We start from the raw sequence: 22,286 nt of genomic DNA, 5'->3' as shown, positions 1-22,286 counted from the left end.
AAAGGATTAGTTCACTTTAAAAAAAACTTTTGCTGATAATTTACTCACCCCCATGTCATCCAAGATGTCCATGTCTTTCCAGGGTTCGTACAAGGTGCTTAAAGTGCTTGAAGTACTTGAATTTGACTTTTTCCTGGAAAACCCTTGAAAACAGCCATATTTTTGAAGAGGTACTTGAAAAGTGCTTGAATTATTATAGGGGTGCACCAATACCGAGCTCATGTACTCATAAAAATGCTCCGATACCAATAACCGATAGGCCTAACGTTACCAGGCAGCGTGTGTATAGTAATGCATAGCTGTGGTGCGCGAGCTGATCATCAGAGAAAACCGCGCAGTGGATTGAGCGCGCAGCAGCACAGACACGCGAGCTGGTCGAGCACATCTCTTTAAACAGACATCAGTGGAAGGTTTGTAGTTTAGTCGGATGTCAATGGCTCTTGACTAAATAGTCTACCCTTTTCAACTTTCAAAAGATCCATCTATATTTAATTCATCCAGTAATTTGTAGCCTTTCTTTGTTCTATTGTATTTATTTGTAAGTTGATTATTCGTTCTTATTTTGTTGCTGACTGCTTACCTTTTAATAATGTTTTAAATTCACATTAATTAGGCTGGCAGTTTTTGTTGTAGTATCAAAATTGGATTTGGAAATAAATAATTGGAAATAAATAATTTCACTGGTGTCTAAACATTTGTACCACTGACCCAATTCTCAGCACTGACATTTCTGGAGCTGCTCTAGTCTAAATATGTGCTGTGCTATTCAATGAAATATAAAATATGATAGAGCAATAGAATGTACAGTAACAAAAGCTCATACAATGCATTTTAGCAGGCTTAATTAAGCATGCAAATAATTGAAAGAAATATATATTTGATGAACAAATTAAGCCAACTAATATGATTATTACTAATACATTTAAAAATGACAAATGCAGTGAAAATTCAGGGATCGGTTACAGTATCGGTATCTCGTTCTGCAAAAAGTGGTATCGGTCCATCCCTAATTCAAAATATTGTGATTTTTTTTTTGTTGTTGTTGAAAAAATACAATTGTTTCACGCTAAATCAACGCTGCAGCCCGTCTGAGATATAGAGCTATTTCTCATTGCTATGAGCATGATATTAAGTATATGATAAGTATATAATACAACTTTCATTCTTCAGGTCAATCATATATATTAATGGGGGGAAAAATCAGTTTCAATATCCTTTCAATGATTAAGGCGATTTCCCATGCCTGACAGCGCTGGTAAATGGATTCACCTCTCTGAATTGAAACATCAATAAGTAAAAATAATAATCAAGATATTGTTTGATAAGTGCCGATTGAAGTCCTTGAAATCCAAAAAATTAGTGCTTGAAAAGTCCTTGAAAGTCCTGGAATTTCATTTGACAGAGTCTGTACGAACCCTGTCTTTCTTTTTCCTCAGTCGAAAAGAAATTAAGGTTTTTGATGAAAACATTCCAGGATTTTTCTCCATATAATGCACTTTGCAGGGCAGCAAACGGTTCAAGGTCCAAAAGACAGTTTCAGTGCAAACTGCAAACTGTTCAAAGGGCTTTAAACGACACCAGACGATGAATAAGGGTCTTATCAAGCGAAACGATTGGTCATTTCAAAAATAAATAACAAAGTTTAAGTTTAATAATGTCAAATGCTCGCCTTTCTCTGTTCTGTGATGCACGTTCGTGACTCTCCTGTTCAAACTCGTTCCTCAAAATGAACAAATCTTTTTTCGAGTCATTTGGTTCATTTAACGAACGAAATGAACGAATTGACTCTGAAAAAGATTCGTTCATTTTGATGGACGAGTTCGAACAGGAGAGTCACACAGAACAGAGCAAGGCGAGGATTTGAGCTTATAAAACTTAAACTTTGTTATTTCTTTTTTAAATGAGCGATCGTTTCGCTTGATAAGACCCTTATTCATCGTCTGGTGTCGTTTAAAGCCATTTGAACAGTTTGCAGTTTGCACTGAAACTGTCTTTTGGACCTTGAACCGTTTGGTGCCCAGCAAAGTGCATTATATGGAGAAAAATCCTGGAATCTTTTCATCAAAAACCTTAATTTCTTTTCGACTGAAGAAAGAAAGACATGGACATCTTGGATGACATGGGGGTGAGTAAATTATCAGCAAAAGTTTTTTTAAAAGTGAACTGATCCTTTAACTCAATCTGCTTGCAACCACATCATTCTCTATAAGGCACATCTGATTGGTTCCTGCTGTATCAGTAGCCAATGAGCTCACTGCTCAATCTTTAAATGCTTGGTCAGCATTTGCTGTAGCAGTTGCAGTGCGCTTTCAGAAACCCTCCACCTTCCCCAGCTCCACCTGTATAGATCTGCTACGGGTATTTCATGTACGCTATATTGTACAGAAGCAGCAGCGTGTCTTGTGTGTATTGGCAGTAGCAATTCCTGTACTTGCTCAATTCTGCCAAGGCCAAACATATCAACATTGTCAAATACATTACCATGTCAAACACTCAGAGAGTTGTTATGACAGAACAGCATTTATTTGAATAAGACATCTTTTGTTACAATATAAATGTCTTTCTTGTCGCTTTTAATCAGTTTAATGCATCCTTGCTCAATAAAAATATAATTTTCTTTCAATTTTTTTTTTTTTTTTTAAATGTAAACTTTTGAACGGTAGGTATTCTTTAAAAGCATTTGTGAAATAACATAGCAGTGATAAATGTTTCAAACAGTGCTATGCTACTTTGTTGCCACATAAACTCAGCATGTTGCAGGAATGATTCAGAAAGTGACGTCAAATTCTGGAAAATAAAAATGGTTATGTTGCAATATTCATCCAGTTTTGTATAAAAATGTCAGTTCTTGCCAGGACAATAATCCGAGTGCATAAAAAGTCAAGAAAGAGATGTAGTATGTGATCCAGGTATTATATTGTGCGCAGTACACTATATAATCCAGAAACAGCCAGAGATACTGAACACAGCCTATGTCAATGATGTGTTTGGACAAGGTCACCTGTGACCTTCAAATTTAACTGTTAGTCGTAAATGTCAAGTTTAACAAGAGTGCTTTAAATAACCAGCAAGTACTGTTGTTCTCTCCAGGAAGTACAGGGATGGACAACAAATTTTCTGATATAGGTCACAAATGACTATAAAATTTTACTGAACTGAGGTGTTCGACAGAAAGAAAAGCACACACCATGGCACTCTATAGGGAGTGTTTGCTCCAACATCTGAAAAATATTTAATTATTTTGTGTTAGATGGTGACGGATCCACAAACCACATCCCAACAATTATTTTCAGACTCCGTTCACTGCACTCGCAAAAGAACAAAATAAAAGCGTAATTCATTTTTCATGCGCTGCACTCCATGCTGTTTTATGGCCATGAAACATTAAATATCTCATGAAGCAAAAATAGTTCAGAACCCACTGCTCTTACCGACAGAAGATTTCAGCCTCTGCCGCATAGAAACTAGTCTGTACATCATGGGCTTGACCTTAGCATCCTCACACATTATGAAATCACAATGACAAACTTTGCTCTAGGCTTCTGGATGCTTTTAGATTCATTTCTGAGCCATCATTTTCATGTACTGTAGATGTATGAAAGTCTGTCAGTATATCTTTATTGACTGTTGTAAGCTCATATTAATTGAGGATTTGCTTAGAAATTTCATTTTTCCCCCTTAAGATGTGGATCTTTCGGAACGTAATTGGCACTTGAGGAGTCTTGGCGATTACTTTTTGAGGCGTTACATTTCCAGTGTGATTGTGGAAGTGTGAGACATGGCAGTTTGAGGTTTCCTCACAAATGATTATTTTATAACAGCTTCCATAGAAAGAACTGGAACGAAAAATAACTTTTGAGGATGACACAGGGAGTGGGAATCTTAATACCATATGTGCTCCATATAGACTGACCTATTTCCACTTTTATAGATTTGTTTTCTTGCCATGCAGCATGCATGCAAAAATGAACATGCCTTTGAGTTCGTCCAGATTAATATAAATTCTGAACTATTAAAAGTAAATGTGTTTTTATGTACTTGAAACTTTAATAATGCTTTGAACATCTTAGTAAATCTGGGAGTCGATCCCAAAAAGAATCAATTCTGATGCATTCAAAAGTTGATTGAAGGGCCTGGCACATCCTTGATTACCAAACTACCGCACATCCCAGGAAAGCCTAGTCGTGGGGATTTTTATTAATTCCAGTGACTTTGAATAGTTTGATTCGGTTCACCAAAAAACATTTGTTCAGATTTGTTTGCTGATTAATTATGTGATCATTACAACATAAGGTGAGCGACTGAGTGTTATGAATGAGTCACTCTACAGATTCGCTCAATAACATTGAGTCGTTCACAAGCAAAATAGCATAATAGCACTAATAAAATATGGATTTTAAAAGGACAGCAGCTATAAAACATAAAGGTATAAAACATGGAGGTAGCCTAATGAAAAAGCGTATTCATTTCCACTAGTGTATCGTCAGAGGAGGCGGCTGAGCCTCATAAACGAAGCTGATAGAGTTTTAAAGAGTCAAGCGCCCATTGGTAAAGTCATCGCATCACTGCAGAAGCTCCGGATGCTATAAAAACAGTCAGTGTCCTGAGACATGCGCTTATGACTGCACATGCACTTTGGCTGGTCCAGCCTGAAAAATGCTGGGGTTCTTTCAATCATGATTTGAGAATTAAGTAACAAAATGTATGAGACAGTTGTTGTCAGATTTCATTAGTGATTTGATTTCAAATATGAAATTTATTTGTACGCTTGGTAAACAGCTTTTGGAGAATTTGATGTTTCCCCATTCAAAGAGAAAGAACCTGTACTCGCACGACTAAAAAATCTGCCCGAGAAGTGTTTCAAAGATGGCCGCCGAGTGAAATGACTTGCCTAAAGGGAATTTGGTTTTAATCGTTGCATGAATGTTAGAGGAGGCTGACAGCTTAAAAAATATCTAGTTCTGTCATGAAACTCTGTCGAAACCAGTCATTGTCAGAGGTTACCATTCAAGCCATTCAGCTTTCATTATCACAGTAGTGCGTGATCAAACTCCTGTAAGTTCGTTAAAAAAAACAGGTGAAAAGAAACTTGGAAATTTAGTCAAGATATTGATGAAATACAAATGAATAAATATAAATCTGCCCTAATGAAGGATGGAGTTCCTCTACTATGCTTATGTGAGTAGATGTTAGATGGAATGGGGCTCTCCATTCATTTATATATAAACGTTTATACAAGTCATATACTGTATATGATACTGATTTTTTTTCCCCAAGAGATCTTAATACTCATTATCAAGACTATTTTAAGATTTCATAGGGGTATAACCTGTTTACGGGAGAATTGTTATCATAACATTAATATAAAACCTGCTGCAGTCATTTTCACCCTGACAGAAAATTCATAACCGGGCAGCCTTTGTTTGTTTATGTTTTTTTTTTAAATGTTTTTTTTATATCTTTCTTGATACTAACAATCATAATAGTAAAATGATATAGTGCTCTGGTCGCTATAAGCCCTTTTTACATGAACTATTCATTAAAACAAAGTATAAATCTCATCAAGTTAGATTTTTTAATTTATTCCAAAATAATAACTAAAGGCTTTAACAATTTAAACAATATATTTTATTTGTGAACTGATGTTGAGCTGTTCTTTTTAATAGTCTACTAATTTTCATCAGTCATCAAGCTCTGTAAACACTGATCACAGACACAAAGATCGTTAATTTCACCAAGCTGATTGATTGCTCACTAAAAAAAAACCCACAGTCATCATGTTTTCAGGCCATTTAAAGTTTGATTTTGTCATGACATAAAGTGGTGATATCTAAGTGAGTCGTTTACTTACTTTTTAATTAGTCGTCCCATTAATCCCATCATTTTGTTCATTCTGAGCGATTTACAAACATGCTCGAAAACAAGAGGTGGGATTTATCGTATGAACTAAAAATATCGAATCATAACCAATCATATTCAATCCTAGCACGATGGAGGCATTGACTTTCCTCCATTCATTCTCAATTAACCCCCACCAAACCCACTGCACACTTTAGGGGGTCTGTTCAGTGGCGTAACGAGTCAACACCGGGCCCGCAGGATTATCAAGGCGGGCCCCCCTACAGCACGTGATGACGCAATGTCCACGAGTAGGCTAGCATGAATAGGACAATAGCCGCTTTCCGACCGGAGGGACTTTTGCAGTTCCTAGAACCTAACGTTCCTATAACCTTTTTTTTCGCGTGTTCCGACCGGACTAAGTTGGGGATATTTTAGTTCCTCAGACCGTAGTTCCTATAACTCTTTCAGTACCTAGTCTAGAGCGAGGACTTTTTTAGTTCCCTTTCCCTAGGTCTACGTTGATTGGTTCAACTTATAAGTCACGCCCAGTGTCAACACATTTTATTCACTGTCTGTTGCAATTAGCCTATGTATGCTATGCTAACTCATAACATAACGCATTCAACCAGCTAATTGCTATGCTTGCTAAACTTACCCGTCGTTTTGTTTGTCTCCTGTGCTCTGCTCTTCTATCTTCTTCCATTATATTACTTAAGATCACATTACGCTGGAGCCTTCGTCTTCTTTGTTTCTCTGTACAGAACTCAAGCATAGTCTTTAAACGCCGCCGTTCGTAGTCGTTATTAAGCTCCCGGCAAGGCAGAACAGGAACATTCCGATAGCCTCCTCCATGCTGGTTTGTTGTTGTTGTATGTGGCGCCGCCGCCGCCGCCGTGCTTGCGTCACTCCCTTACCCCTCCTACCAGTTCCTATGGCCACTTGGCCAGTGCGAACGCAAACAGCAAAACCGAGTTTGGGGGAGAGTAGTTCTTAGAACTGTTTAGAAGTGGACAGTTCCTATAACTAAGTTCCTGTAACTACTTGGTCGGAAAGCGCCTAATATGATCATAGAGACACAGCATATAAGAGATGAGATGACTGACAAAATCAGGAGTAGCCTGTCGATATTGTCTGTCTCAAGTTCATCGTTTTTACTGTTTTGCACGCAATACGCATGTTCACTTACCAACCCGGGGATTCCCCAGTCCCAATTCGAAACAAATTACACCAAAATCCATCATTGGTCTTTTCATACTTGTATCTAATGATCAGTACACTATGTTGTTGCCATTATTTATTCAAATAAATTTGCGATAAAGTAAAATGCGATCAGACTAAAAGTAGTAAAATGCGTTTGGGGGCCCGGCTGTCAATCAATATCTTCCAGCACGCGCGGGCCCCTGATTGGTCCGGGCCCGTAAGCAACCGCGTACCCTGCTTACCGATAGTTACGCCTGTGGGTCTGTTAAAACTCAATGGGCTCAGTGGAGGCAAGAGAGACACGGACTCACGCTGTAACTGTACCTGTTGGTGTCACTGCTGGAAAGTGTTACTTTAGAAAAACGAGTGATTTATACACTTGGTAATGTCACATTTTGTAATATTTGCATTGTTTCGTTTTTGCAATATGGATTCTTTTCTCATCCAATTTATTGAGGAGGCACTGCCTCCCTTGCCTCCTCAGAGGAAACGCCCCTGATTACAAGGCTGTTGATAGTTCAGCTAGTTAATTTGTAAAACAAAAGAGAGACATTAGAACAGAATAATAAAAAGCAAGAGGCCACAGATCAGCAGCAGATCAGCAGGCTTCCGGCTTGACACTCTGTATGAATGTGATTCTTTAGTTAATCTAATTGTCCTATAATAAAGAAGAGAGTAAGTTAATTACTCATGATTTCTCTGGACCTCTCACCACTGGAGCGGAGACATATATATGGAGCAGCCAGGGAGAAGATGGAGTATCAGAGGTCTGCTGCCTTTTCCAGTTGGCACAGGACGAATGCCTAATGACAGAGAGGACCGGCAGCAGTTACAGCAGATTTCTGGCAATATATTTACATGACTTGATGCCAACTTACACTTGATTAAAGTAACATTGCATGGAATTCTTGGCACCATCCAAGCGGACAAAAAAAAGTGTTGACTGTTGTTACTGTAGCTAAACTGGCACAATGCTAACAATGTCATGAAATGACTCATTTTAAAGCATTATAAGTGGTTTTGGATAGAAATGTGTGTTGAATGCATAAATGAAATGTAATATATTGCCTCTATATTGGTATGAAACCGAAATTGGAATAGTCTTGTCTTCCTTATTGTGATGAATATCCGAGTGAAACGGCTTCTCGAACAAGAAAAAATATGTAGGGTGGTACTTGATTTTGTCCATCTGGAATTGATTAGATGGTTGGCTGTTTGTGGTTTGCTATTGGTTGATCTCATGTGAGTGACAGGTTGCCCCGCCCTCACGTCAGTAAACACATCATCAGAGAAGAGAAGAGATGTCGCTGCAAGAGGGAGGGGAAGTTATTTTGATTAAAGATTACAAGAGCACATGAATTAAAAAAAAAAATTATGATGTGCACGGATATGTGATTTATAATAGATACCACAATATTCCATAAAAACATACGAATTGTCCTTTTGATAAAGAGATACAATCTATACTTGAGTGGTAGATCTTGACAAAATCTTTGATTGGTCCGTGTGATGATCAACAGTGGGCAGATCAAACATCTTCCGTGCCAGGAAATGAGGAATATAAGGGAAACATGCCAGTGCCAGGATGCCAGGATGCCAAGATGCCAAGATGATGCTGTAGCCAACATTACACACTTGTATCCAATGCTTTTCTACATTTAAACTAGATTATAAAAGCATCTTTATAAGTGTGTGCTCGAGTTTCAATGAAAAGCACAAATGTACTCATGGTACATGAGACACACTGTGGCATTTATGAAAGCATTCAAGACCCTTAACATAGATGCTTGTGACATTTGTATCATTTTTCTGCGAACACTCTTTAAAATGACCCTGTGGTCAGTCTAGATAGGGCATTTGTCTTTCAAGTCAACATTAAAAGGTACTCAGGACCCATTTCATATCTGTGATCAGATGTATTTTTAGACTATGTAGGATGGTACTTAATTTGATCCATCATAAAATGATTAGATGGATATTGGTGACATCAGCCAAAATGAAAGTTGTTTCATAGGCAGAGCAAGTTGTTACATTTGGATTAAATATTACAAAGACATCTTTTTCTTTTTCTTTTAATAACGTTCACCAATGAATTGTGCACAATATGATCAGGAATGTGCTTTTAGAAAATTGATATGGTCAGTTTTGATTTTGTTGACTGGGCTGACTGGGTTGACTGTAGCCTATTTTTGGTAGTAACAATGAATTCATAATGTAATTCTCATTACACGTTTTCCAGGATCTCTCTCTCTCTCTCTCTCTTGTGAGCGTTGTGAAACCTGAGTTCTTGAATTGATGAGTCGATTTCTGAGAATGAATCTGAATATATTGACTGCCACATCATTGTCTTCAAAGATAAATGGAATAAAATGCAGATGTTCATTGCTCTGTGTGAGTCACTTATAAATTCTGATTATTCATTCAGCAATATGTTATTGAACTTTTTTTGTGCACTGCTGTACCAGTTCTATCTGGAGTAAATCGTTTTGGTGTGTATTTGTTGACATAGGCTTACACAAAGCATTTTCCATCTCTTTTCCAGCCTTCAAGTAAGAGCTACACTTCCCAATTAGAGGCGAGTACCTCATCCCTCCACAGCCATGGCAGACGATTCCGACATGCGCAATGAGCTGACGGACATGCAGGCCAGAGCTGATCAGCTGGGCGATGAGGTAAGTACACCTTCAAACTCCATGGTCGACGCAGGTCTAAAAATAAACCCTTAATACGACAGCATCTGTATATAAATAGACCCGTCCCGGCGTGAAGGAGAATGAACACACCGTGACTTCCAGACGTTCAGTGGAAGACTGAACCACTCTAAAGAGCATCTATGAATTAATAAATCCGTTTTGGGCAAAAAGAAGCGGCTATATTAAGACTGCTCATCCATTTGTCATGGAGCAGGGGAGGCTGCTTGGTTACCAGAAGCAGTGGTGATCAGCGAGAGGTTCTTACCGCACTCGTTTCAGACAGAAACGGCCTCCCTCACAGCACCTGCCCAGTGGGGGTTCTGCACCGGCTTTGATAGACCTTTAATCACACTGGCCTCCTGCTGAACAATCAGAACTTTGACACACAACTCCATGTGGGAGGGTTAACCATGTCATCCAAATTGTAATGCGCATGGGATTTTTATTAACATGGCCACTGCACATAGGTCCTTGAATATTTTAATAGATTACATTGACACAAAATAATTCTGTAATCGTTTACTCACAAGTTGCAAACCGGTATGCAACAGATGAAGATATTTTCAAGAATATATTGTACCCAACTAGAGATGTCAAAAAGTACGACTTCGGTAACAAGTCGGTACTAAAATTAAACAATGTGACGATGCCAGCATTTCCCTCTAGCATTTTGAGCACTGTTGAACAGATTCTTAAACACCTCTGATTGGCCATTGTCTTGACGTGCTCAACATATGTCTCTGATTGGCTACGATGATATGACATCTTTGACGCTCTTCACTGAGCGCTTACATACACATGGGAGCGTTCGAAAGCACCGTCTATCAGCGGATCAGTCTATCGCCGGATATATTAGGGTTGATAGCCAGATAGACGCCGCTTTCGAATGCTCCCGTGTGTATCTGTGTAAGCGCTTAATTCAACAAATACAACATGTTTGTGAAGCGTTGATCATTGTAGCCAATCATAGACATATATGTTGAGCACGTCAACACAATGGCCAATCAGAGGTGTTTAAGAATCGTTCAACAGCGTTCTAAATGTTAGAGGGAAATGCTGGTATAGTCACATTTTTTAAATTCCAGTACCGACTTGGTACCGAAGACGGTACTTTTGACAACTCTATTAACCCCATTAACTTTCATTGTATAGACTTTTTTCTTCAAATGATCTTTTTCTGTGTTCCACAGAAGAAAGTCATATAGGTTTGGAACAAACTTGCATGTAAACTAGGCCTATTCCTTTAAGAAAAGCACTTTTTATCTCAATCAATCCAAAAATAATATATATATTTTTATTTTAACACTAACATTGTTGGGGAACAACATTGACAGTTTAACATTGACAGTGTTGGGAAATAGCTAATTACAAGTAGTGACGCTAACTCAACTACATTTTTCAGTAGCTTAACTTAGTGATGTAGTACTCGAGTCCGGTCTCGGATTTCTGCTTTCTCGGACTCGTCTCGGACTTGTTCCTTCAAAGACTCGGTCTCGACTCGGACTCGACCCTTCAAAGACTCGGCCTTGACTCGGACTCGGCATAGGCGGTCTCGTCCCCATCACTAGTTAAGACTGCTCCTCTAAACAATTCCCAATCTAGCTTAGTCTGTAGGCCTAACTGTTGATTATTAACTGGGGTGATATTAAATCATGAATATCAAAATTGACGTCGAGACAAAATCTCGACTCGGACTTGCTTCCTCAAAGACTCGGTCTTGACTCGGACTGGACTGTATTTGAAAAACAACGGACTCGGTCTCGACTCGGACTCGACCCTTCAAAGACTCGGTCTTGACTCGGACTCGACTGTATTTGAAAACCAATGGACTCGGTCTCGACTCGGACTCGACCCTTCAAAGACTCGGTCTTGACTCGGACTCGACTGTATTTGAAAACCAATGGACTCGGTCTCGACTCGGACTCGACCCTTCAAAGACTCGGTCTTGACTCGGACTCAACTGTATTTGAAAACCAATGGACTCGGTCTCGACCCTTCAAAGACTCGGTCTTGACTCGCACTCGGCATAGGCGGTCTCGTCCCCATCACTAGCTTAACTGTATCTCAGTTGCTTCGTCGGTAGCAAACTATTTTTTCCAGCAAGTAGCGAGGTTCTTGCACCAAAAGCTAAATTCCGTTTTGTGTTTTGACGAACCTGCAATGTATTAAAGAAGCGCAGTGTCTTCCCTGACTAGATCGCAAACTAAAATTGTGCATTACCACCATCTATTGTTATATCGGATTCGCTTCGGATGAGACGTTAAACCGAGGTCTTGACTCTCCGTGGTCATTAAAAATCCCAGGATGTCTTTCAAAAGAGTAGGGGTGTAACCCCGGCATCCTGGCCAAATTTGCCCCTTGGCCTCTGTCCATCATGGCCTCCTAATCATCCCCATATATACTAATTGGCTTCATCACTCTGTCTCCTCTCCACCAGTAAGCTGGTGTGTGGTGGGCGTTCTGGCGCAATATGGCTGCCGTCGCATCATCCAGGTGGATGCTGCACATTGGTGGTGGTTGAGGAGATTCACCCTTCCATATGTGAAGCGCTTTGAGGTCCCAGAAAAAGCACTATATAAATGTAACGAATTATTATTATTATTATTAAAGCATCTGTCAATTGAACAGAAAACGAATTTGCGATACAGCTTAGTGCACTTATCACACGGAAAAAGGCTATGATTTATTTAAATAGCCTAGGTGTATAGCTTAGTTTGTTGTGCCGGGTTTCAGAGCAAAGTGCACTGTGTTCACACAAGCAGCTCATGATTCACGTCTCAGAGCAGCTCCGTTCACAGTAAATGCTGTTCTGTGAGTTAACGTAAATTTCTGACATTTTTTACTACTCCTGTATATCCAATTTTGCATGCATTTTGTTCTTGCAATGATGTTACATTTGTCAAACAGTCAGTTTGATGTATATATTTGAGTATTGTGTGTGTCTTTGAATAGTTTGGATACATTAAAATAGCATAGGAAACAGTATGAACAAGAAATTACACACTTCACCTTCAAGGCCTCACAATGACTAGGTGGTGTATGGTTCCATATGATATATGGTGTGACGCTTAATGATAGCTCTTAAAAAGGAAAATAGAGATCACAATAATGATCTTTAATCCTATAGCCTGCTATTGAGCGTCCTGTGGCGCTGCGCAGTCATATTTCTTCAGCTCAGATATATACACTGGACTGGAATGGGAGAGCTTTAAATATTCATGAGTGGATAATACTATCTTGAGCTTTCTTTGAAGGAACAGGAAGGAAGGGAGGGGGGAACAGAAATGGCTGTACATTCAGCTCAGTCTGAACTTGGCAGCCATTAGTAACATGCTGTCGGAACTGACATAATGAACATTATGGCCTTGTAACTGTAACTGTGGTGCCTCAACACATCGCATTCAAATAACAATATGAAAACCCATGCAACAAGCAGGGTCGTATTAACTGTTGAGGTTATTGTAAGTAATAATAAGTATGTTTTTCTTTCTACAGTCTTTGGAGAGTACTCGCCGCATGCTGCAGCTGGTCGAAGAGGTAAGATATTAACTGAGTGATAGCAATAAACTGGAAATTATACACAGTGATCACATATTCGAACTCAGTTTGGCTGTATATGAAAAGCTGTTTTTACAAAGAGGTTGTTTCGCTGCTTGTTTTCATGGCCTCTGAAGGTCAGAAATCGAGACAGTGAAATAGCACCAAATTTCCGCTCTGTGATAAAAATCAATAATGATTTCAGAGAAACTCCATCTATATGTTACTGATAGGGCAGTGTCGAGACACAGGAGAGAAAATGAGTCTTTCTAGTGTCTAATAGGGATCAAAAACCCCTGACCCCACATGTGGAGATGAGACACTGTTCAGAAAAGATTGTGGTTGGTTTGGCATTATAAAGATTTTAGTTTTAATGTGATAGAAAATATATAAATCATATGGTTTATTTTATTTATTTTTTTAAAGTTCAACAAAGAGTGGAGCTCGCACACATAATAGTAGAAGATACTTTATTTAGAGGCCAAATGCGAAGACAAAATATACCAGACTGCGCAAAATAATGACAAAACAATGTACAAAATGTATGCAGAAATTATACAAAGATCAGGCTGCAAGTTGCATTTGGCCTCCATCTGTTTTTGCTGTTATTTATTTTCACAAGGTTTTCTGGGTATTTTATAATGGACAAATTATGTAAAATTATGTCTTATATATAATTATTATATATATATAAAGTCTGTTATTTTCAACAATGCTGCATTTATATGATCAGAAATACATTAAAACAGTAATATTGTGAAATATTATAATAACGTAAAAACATTTTAAACATTAAAACAAATGTAAAATATATGTTTTGTATATTAATATTCAAATATATATATATATATTCCTATGATGAATTTCATTTGATCCTTCAGAAATCATTATAATATGCTGATTTGCTCTTCAAGAAACAGTTATTAATATTATCAATGTTGAAAACAGTTTTTTTCAGTTCTTTTGTTGAATAGAAATAACAATTATTTGAAATAGATTTTTTGCAACAATGTGTTTACAAAGATTTTATTGTATTTTTCGATCAATTTAATGCATCCCTGCTGAATAAAAGAATAAAAAAATTTGATCCTATAGCTGAATGCTAGTGTATGTAATATATTTGGTCTGTATATTGATGGTTATTAAAAACCAGATGTACCAGATGTAGTCAATTAAATCTTGAAATTGGTTATCCAAATTTGTGAACAAATCATTCCCCCGCTCCATTTAGCCGTTGTTGGAAGAAAATTGCATACTTGGGTTGCTAATGTACTTCAAAGTTCACCAGTGCTGAACAAATATAATGCGTCCATCAGGTACTTGCATCTGATTTCATATTAGGTGCTTCCAGTTTCCATTATGCCACATGTCACTTTGATTAAATGCTGAGTAAATGCACATACCTGTTATTATTACTATAAAACGAGTTGTCAGACCAGATGAGTGGGTGGGGATTTTTGACTAAATGAAGTAAAAATGTTTCAATTGCATGTAAAGAGATTCCCTTTAGGTATACTTGCTGCTATAACCGCTGCACTGCTTGATAATCTAGTTAAAATAATGAGGTGTTGTGGGATTCGGAATAAGATAATCAGCTGTTTTATTTGGGTCAATAGAACAGCGTGTGCCTCAGAGAACTCGTCATATTGCACACACATCCTCTCGTACCTTTCGAGTTCAATCCAGTGCTCTGTTTACAATTCGGAACTAATTTTAGCTCTGTACTGTCTGCCACCTCGTTGCCTTCTTTTAATATCCTGCCCAATAAAAAAAAAAGCGCTTGTGAAGAATTTCAATAGTTGTGATAAAGCCATAAAGATGCTACTCTCTGTCCTCTGCCGAGACTCTTTTATTCCCTGCTGTTCTTTTATCATCTTATATCTGACCTGAATATGTGTGAATGTAATCTTCACCTGCTTCTCTCATTTGTTTGTTATTTCCTCTTTTTTCTTGCTTTGCCATTCTTGGTGGATTAGAGTAAGGATGCTGGTATCAGAACTTTGGTTATGCTGGATGAGCAGGGAGGTAAGTTACGGCGAAAAACACATTGTGGAATCATAATAAGGTTGTGCAGTAAGTCATTTTTATTTGCTTATTTTAAACGTAACTGTCTAGAGGTTACGCACAATGCTTTTCCAGATGAGCTATTTTGCAGATTAAAGAAATATGCATAATGACGATTTAAACATATGATCAATAACATCAGGCCGTCTTGTCAAAAGTGAAGCTTTGAGAGTAATGAAAGAGGTAAATTAAACGATCGATGTTGCTGGTAATGACAAACCGCTCTCCTCTTCACCAGATGAAATATATCTGTGTACAATCCCTGGGGTGGAAGACTTTCCAGTTAACACTCATTGCCATTTTAGGATAATTAGGCAAACACACTCAATTCCACAAACAGCATAGGCATTTTAATGAAAAATAAAGCAATCATTTATTTATCAATGATATAACACTTTAATAGAAGCAGTCACATCTCTATTGATAAATTAAGCCCTTATGTTGCTTGAGGCTTTATTCGGTTTTATGTGGATAATACGAAGTGTAGAGTTCCTTTCCCCGTGGAAGAGAAATTTTAATTAGTCTGTCAAAACAACATACAGCCCTTCCTCTCGTTGTGTTAAATTATAGATGTTGTGTTCCTCAGACTGCCTCAGGACAATCCATTTCCTACCTTAAACGATCCTGCAACCTTTCTTGGCTCCAGTTTTAGAGCAGAACAACAGCACGTCCCGTACGTAACGCTGTGCTCTGATTGCTGCATGCAATAGTCTCCTAGAGCTCAGGAGGATTCCAGTTAGCGATTCACTAGACATAAAGGGAGCAATCAAAATTGTCTTCTTCTTTTTTTTTTACTGAATGCCCATTCCTGCTGTAACAACCTGAAGTCAGTTGTCTAACTCAAGGGCACAGTGGTAGTAGCTCATTAATCACATTTCAGCCTAAAACCTCTGGGTATCCCAAAGGTATGCTACTCCATCTGTTTTATTTACGGGTAGATTAACATGTTGAGATTTTACATTCTTTGAAAAATCCTTGCATTTTACAAGCAAGACTTATAACTTAAGCACAGTTCAAATCTCTTTACCATATTGAATTCAGCTTTGCTACCAAGAGTGGGGTTTAAACACACAAGGCCATACTGTATGCTTTCTCTCATCTCTATAAGAATAAAGAGCTTCCACTGCATTAATTCATTAGAGAGTTGACATTTAATATTAGGAATGGGGTTTGAACCCACAAGAACATTTGTCCATTCGATTTTAAGCCCAACACCTTAACCACTCAGCCATCCTGGTTGCTTTGGACTAGTTGTAGATGCTGAAATTGCTCCTTTGAAATACATTCAAAATTCTCTCGTCTTCATAATGTAAAGTAGCATTCCTGAACTAATTCTTGCTAGAATAGATCATTGTTACCAGAAGTGGGATTTGAACCCACAAGGACACTTGTCCATTGGATTTTAAGTCTAACGCCTTAATCACTCAGCCACCCTGGACAGTCTTTTATGTTAACATATTTAAAAATCAGTTTGTTAATAACACAGCCACATTACTAAAGTCCATTTAAAATTCCCAACTCAATTGAGAGTTGACAATTTCTACCAGGAGTGGGGTTTGAACCCACGAGGACATTTGTCCATTGGATCTTAAGTCCAACGCCTTAACCACTCGGCCATCCTGGTTGCTTTGAGTTAACCGTAGATGGTGAAATCGATCCTTTGATATACATTCAATATTCTCTTTTCTCTATAATGTAAAAAGAATCCTTGCCAGAATAGGTCATTGTTACCAGAAGTGGGGTTTGAGCCTATGAGGACATATGTCCATTGGATCTTAAGTCCAACGCCTTAACGACTCAGCCATGCTGGTCACTCTTTTAAGGAAACATGTTTAGAAACCAGTTTGTTAATAACACAACCACTTACAGCCAAATTACTAAAGTCCATTTAAAATTCTCTACCAGGAGTGGGGTAGTAATAGAACTTGTAGTAATAGAAATTGCTCCTCTAATACAGTATGTTTTATCTCATCTCGATACGATAAAATAGCTTTCCTGCACTAATTAATTCAAAAGTGGATATTTATTACTAGGAGTGGGGCTTGAACCCACGAGGACATTTATCCCAAAGAATCTTAAGTCCAACGCCTCAACCATCCTGATTATTTTTATCAAGTTTTAGTCACTCCTCTATGTTTTCAAGTGTCTATTTTCTCTCATCTCTATAAGATAAAGCAGCTTTCCTGCATTAACCCAATTGAGAGTTGACAATTTCTACCAGGAGTGGGGTTTGAACCCACGAGGACATTTGTCCATTGGATCTTAAGTCCAACGCCTTAACCACTCGGCCATCCTGGTTAATTTCAGCTCTTTGGAAAGGCACTAAAGCTGCCAGATGGATGTGCCACAATCTCCTGGTGTTCTCCCACATGCAAAAAAAGTGAATATATGCTCTACATCACTGTCATCCAATGAAGAGATGAGTCCCTCGCTGTCTCTTTCTCACCCCCTTCCCCCTCTCTCTTTAGTCACGCTGCTCTTGCTCATGGGATTAGCAGCAAAGCCCAATTAGCTCTTTTTTTTCTTTTTGACGGTATAAGGTAGTAACCTCACACTAGACAATGTCAGTTGCAAGCTAGCTAAGAAGAATAAAGTTACAAGCTCAATTAAGGGCAGATCAACAGACACTTAAACATGAATCTTTATTATTAATATTTTTTTATAAAATAGCAACATCTGTTTTGCTCCCCCAGGGATTTTACAGTTTTCTAAAACCCTAAAGGAATGTTTATCCCTTCAGCCAATTGTTCATTTCAGCTCTGGAATGATCAACCATTACATTCTTCAGATTACTTTCCCTTACCACCACAATAACTAATACTTATGCTCCATATTTCATTCTCTTTTGCTCTTTATTTCGGTTCTGTTTCTGATCATCTTCTCTCTTTCTCAGCATCTACTCATGATGCCACGTTCATATACACCATGACTTTTTTTCCCAGTTTAGCTCAGACAGGGTGGCGATATTACTCAGGGGTGGAAAGAGTACTGAAAAAATTACCATTACTTTTACCAATTTCCAAAAACATGTAGTGTAAAGTAAAAAATTACGTGTCCAAAAAACTACTTGAGTAAGAGTAAAAGAGTAGCTTATTTAAAAGTACTCGTGAGTAGTGAGTCCTGAGCTGCGGATTCAATTCCCTTATAAGAAACACCACTGCAATTTAAAAATGTAGTAAACAGTGTACACACTGTCATTCACATTGTCTTTTGTTGTTTGTCAGAAAGAATGAAGAATATCTATCATGCATTAGTTTTAATTTTGACACGGAAAGACTATTACAGAGATGAAAAGATGGAAAAGGTTATTCATCACCATATAAATAGATTTAAAATCAGTTGTAAGGTCTTAATAATCACTAGGCAAGCTATTATTGCACATAAAATATAAATGTTCAGAACAGTGCAAAGACTACAAAAACCTTTATAAACTCATATGAGAGTTTGTCATCACACACCAGATATGGGTTCAAACGAGAGAGCGATTAAAAAATTAAGAATTCCTTGCATTATGAACGTGGCACTTGCCGTAGTTATTAACATAGTATCCAATACCTGCAAACTCGCACCAAATTTCAGGCCCTGTTGATAGCCTAGCCTATATACAGATCATTTAGTAAAGGCACCCACTCACTACTATGAAGGTATATTTGGTGCAATACTTCTGAACGCCTGTGACAGTGGAATGTGTAGTTGTAGAGAATAGCCACACATGTGTATCAGTAAATTTGAAGTCACAGAGAGAAATGTTTTAAGAGTTGCAAACTTGTAGACTTTTTTTTATCTTCCACAAACACAACACAACAGTTACACCTTCTCAAATTCTTCATTGCAGGCGCACAAATCCTATTCTACAAATCACAAATTAAGAAACTTGTACGCTCACATTTTTGCTACAGTTGCTGCAGTGAATATGGTGCAAAACGCATTTAAACACCTGCATCAAAACATGTGAAGTCACAGAGAAATTTTGCTCATCTGCAAATCAGTATCTGAATTCATCCAATGAGAGTTGCACACTTGTAGAATATTTTCTCACAAATATCTTGTATATTTTTCTAGCACAAACACAAGTACAAAACTACAGCTGCTTGAATCTGCTGCGACGAATCTCAAACACTGTTTTTCGCTTTCAAGTGACAAGTTCAACGCCTTAACGACTCAGCCATGCTGGTCACTCTTTTAAGGAAACATGTTTAAAACCCAGTTTGTTAATAACACAACCACTTACAGCCAAATTACTAAAGTCCATTTAAAATTCTCTAGGAGGAATGGGGTAGTAATAGAACTTGTGGTAATAGAAATTGCTCCTCTAATACAGTATGTTTTATCTCATCTCGATACGAAAAAATGGCTTTCCTGCACTAATTAATTCAAAAGTGGATATTTATTACTAGGAGTGGGGCTTGAACCCACGAGGACATTTATCCCAAAGAATCTTAAGTCCAACGCCTCAACCATCCTGATTATTTTTATCAAGTTTTAGTCACTCCTCTATGTTTTCAAGTGTCTATTTTCTCTATAAGATAAAGCAGCTTTCCTGCATTAACCCAATTGAGAGTTGACAATTTAAACACGTGTTTAAATGACAAGTTTCGCGCGCTCTCCCTTTTGCACCATATATCTCGTTAAATGTGGAGCAAAACTGACTTGTGCATCTGTAGAGGCAGTGGGCGGAGCCTACATTAATATTCATGAGTTTCCCGGGCATGCGCGTGCAACTGCTCATTCTAGTTCACTCAGAGGTTCACTCCTCGTTTCTCAGCAGGTTTAATGGGTTATTTCAAAAAAGGTAAATATAGTTTCAGTGCGAAATTAAAATAAAATAGTGCATCATTTCATAAAGTTCTTAATGTTTTTATTAGTTTGCACGTTTTTTGCATTCGTTAATGACTGAATGATTGCAGGCATTCACTTCGTGTAGTAGGCCTATAAAGTAGTACAGCAAACTTCAACTCGTCATATAAATTGCACTTTGCGAAGCTTTAAAACTGTGTCTTTTACTAATTGTTATCATTTGATGATTGTAATAAATTAAATAAACCCTCATAAATGTATCTTTGAGTTAACACTTTTTTGTACAAATATATCCTGGTGTGATTGTTCTTAAATGTTTGTTAATTTAAATAAGCCAAATAATTTAAGACCACACAGAAGCATGAATGTGTTGCTTTAATACTTAAGTACAATTAAACAAATTAGTGGATTAAACAAAATTGTATGGACAAAAGTGGATAAATTACATTTGGTACAACTAGGTTACTGTAAAGGAGGGAAAAAACGTAACATTCTTTTACGGAATATAATAAGCAACCAATTGATGTTCTAAAATAATTATATTTACAAATATACATACTGGCAAAATAATGTAACACTATTTTTTTAATGTTTTGGTTGCAAGGTGTGCTTGTGCTGGCTTTTATATAATAATATATACACTACTGTTCAAAAGTTTGGTATTAAGGTTCTAGGTACCAAGACTAGATTTATCTGAAAAACAGTAATATTGTGAAATATTATAAATATGTGAAAGTTTTCTATTTTAATGTTTTAAAAAAATGTATTGTGATGGCAGAGCTCATTACTCTAGTTTTCAGTGTCACACGAGCCTTCAGAAATCATTCTAATACTGATTTGCTGCTCAAGAAACATTTCTGATTATGATCAGGTGGTGCTGCTTAATGAAGTGTGGAAATCATTATGGAGCATATATTTCCAGGATTGTTTATGAATAGCAAGTACAAAAGAACAAAATTTATTTAAAATTATAATTTTTTGCTAACATTATATAAGTGTCTTTGCTGTCATTTGTGATCAATGTAAGGCATCCTTGACCTTGCCTGCTATAAAAGTATCAACTTTTTTAAATCATAGTGATTCCAAACTTTTGTCATGCAAATCTTAAGTGATGAAAATGATGAGAATGTTTTAACATCAATCCAAAAAAGTTTAAAGGTTTCATTTTTCAAGACTTCAAGTCAGAAGTGCCTCTAATTGAAGCCTAATCAAGAACATGCATGTTTATAGAACTTTATGACTTTAAAAACATGTTGTTGAATGTGTTTGTTGTGCAACAAAATCATGCATTTGTATTAATGATCATCATTGTGTATCATCCAGGCACACAGTGCAACACATAAGGTCAAAGAAATAACATGACAAAGAGAAACATCAATGTAGGGTGCAACATGTTTATTTGGACACTGATATGGTTGTGGAGTTATTTCCCAGAGATTATTGCCAGAAATGACACAGTTGTAAAGCTTCATAAGGTAAGGTATCAGAAGAGCTTAGCAATAAATAAATTAATTAAATGGTAATGGTTAATGTATTTAGGAATATTCTATATCTGCTCTTCTGTTGGAAATTGGTGTTGCTGTAATCATTCAGGTGTTCTGGAATTTTTGGTTTTACAGTAAAAGTGGAACCTGAGAATATTTATTAGTAAATGTATATTTTGTTTGTAAAAAATGTTAATATTTTTTATTGCAGTGACATTCATAAATGACAACAAAAGACAGTTTTAAAACATTGCAATGTACAAAGGAAAAGCACAACGAAATGAACGAGTTGAAGTTTGCTGTACTACTTTATAGGCCTACTACACGAATTGAATGCCTGCAATCATTCAGTCATTAACGAATGCAAAAAAACGTGCAAACTAATAAAAACATGATGAACTTTATGAAATGATGCACAATTTTATTTTAATTTCGCACTGAAACTATATTTACCTTTTTTGAAATAACCCATTAAACCTGCTGAGAAACGAGGAGTGAACCTCTGAGTGAACTAGAATGAGCAGTTGCACGCGCATGCCCGGGAAACTCATGAATATTAATGTAGGCTCCGCCCACTGCCTCTACAGATGCACAAGTCAGTTTTGCTCCACATTTAACGAGATATATGGTGCAAAAGGGAGAGCGCGCGAAACTTGTCATTTAAACACGT

General features: G+C 37.3%; 1 protein-coding gene and 2 non-coding genes across 4 annotated transcripts in view; 1 reads left to right on the top strand and 2 right to left on the bottom strand.

Annotated features, from left to right (window-relative positions):
• The window catches only part of snap25b (synaptosome associated protein 25b), a 54,995-nt gene that overhangs the window by 21,822 nt on the left and 10,887 nt on the right, over window positions 1-22,286 (top strand). For both annotated transcript variants that reach the window (XM_056256157.1, XM_056256156.1), the window contains exons 2-4: window positions 9,584-9,713; window positions 13,230-13,271; window positions 15,248-15,296. In XM_056256157.1, the coding sequence (XP_056112132.1) occupies window positions 9,642-9,713; window positions 13,230-13,271; window positions 15,248-15,296 (163 nt within the window). In that variant the 5' untranslated portion in view covers window positions 9,584-9,641. The remainder of the gene's footprint in view (window positions 1-9,583; window positions 9,714-13,229; window positions 13,272-15,247; window positions 15,297-22,286) is intronic.
• trnal-uaa (transfer RNA leucine (anticodon UAA)) lies at window positions 16,877-16,959 on the bottom strand. The gene has a single exon. It is a non-coding gene; the product is annotated as a tRNA-Leu (tRNA).
• On the bottom strand, window positions 17,551-17,633 carry trnal-uaa (transfer RNA leucine (anticodon UAA)). Its single transcript has one exon. It is a non-coding gene; the product is annotated as a tRNA-Leu (tRNA).

Source organism: Rhinichthys klamathensis, unplaced genomic scaffold (assembly GCF_029890125.1).
Source record: "Rhinichthys klamathensis goyatoka isolate OS25496 unplaced genomic scaffold, OSU_Roscu_1.1 h1tg000123l_1, whole genome shotgun sequence".
NCBI lineage: Eukaryota > Metazoa > Chordata > Actinopteri > Cypriniformes > Leuciscidae > Rhinichthys > Rhinichthys klamathensis.
The sequence above is the reverse complement of the archived record's forward strand: the minus strand, read 5'-3'. Positions and strand labels throughout refer to the sequence as shown.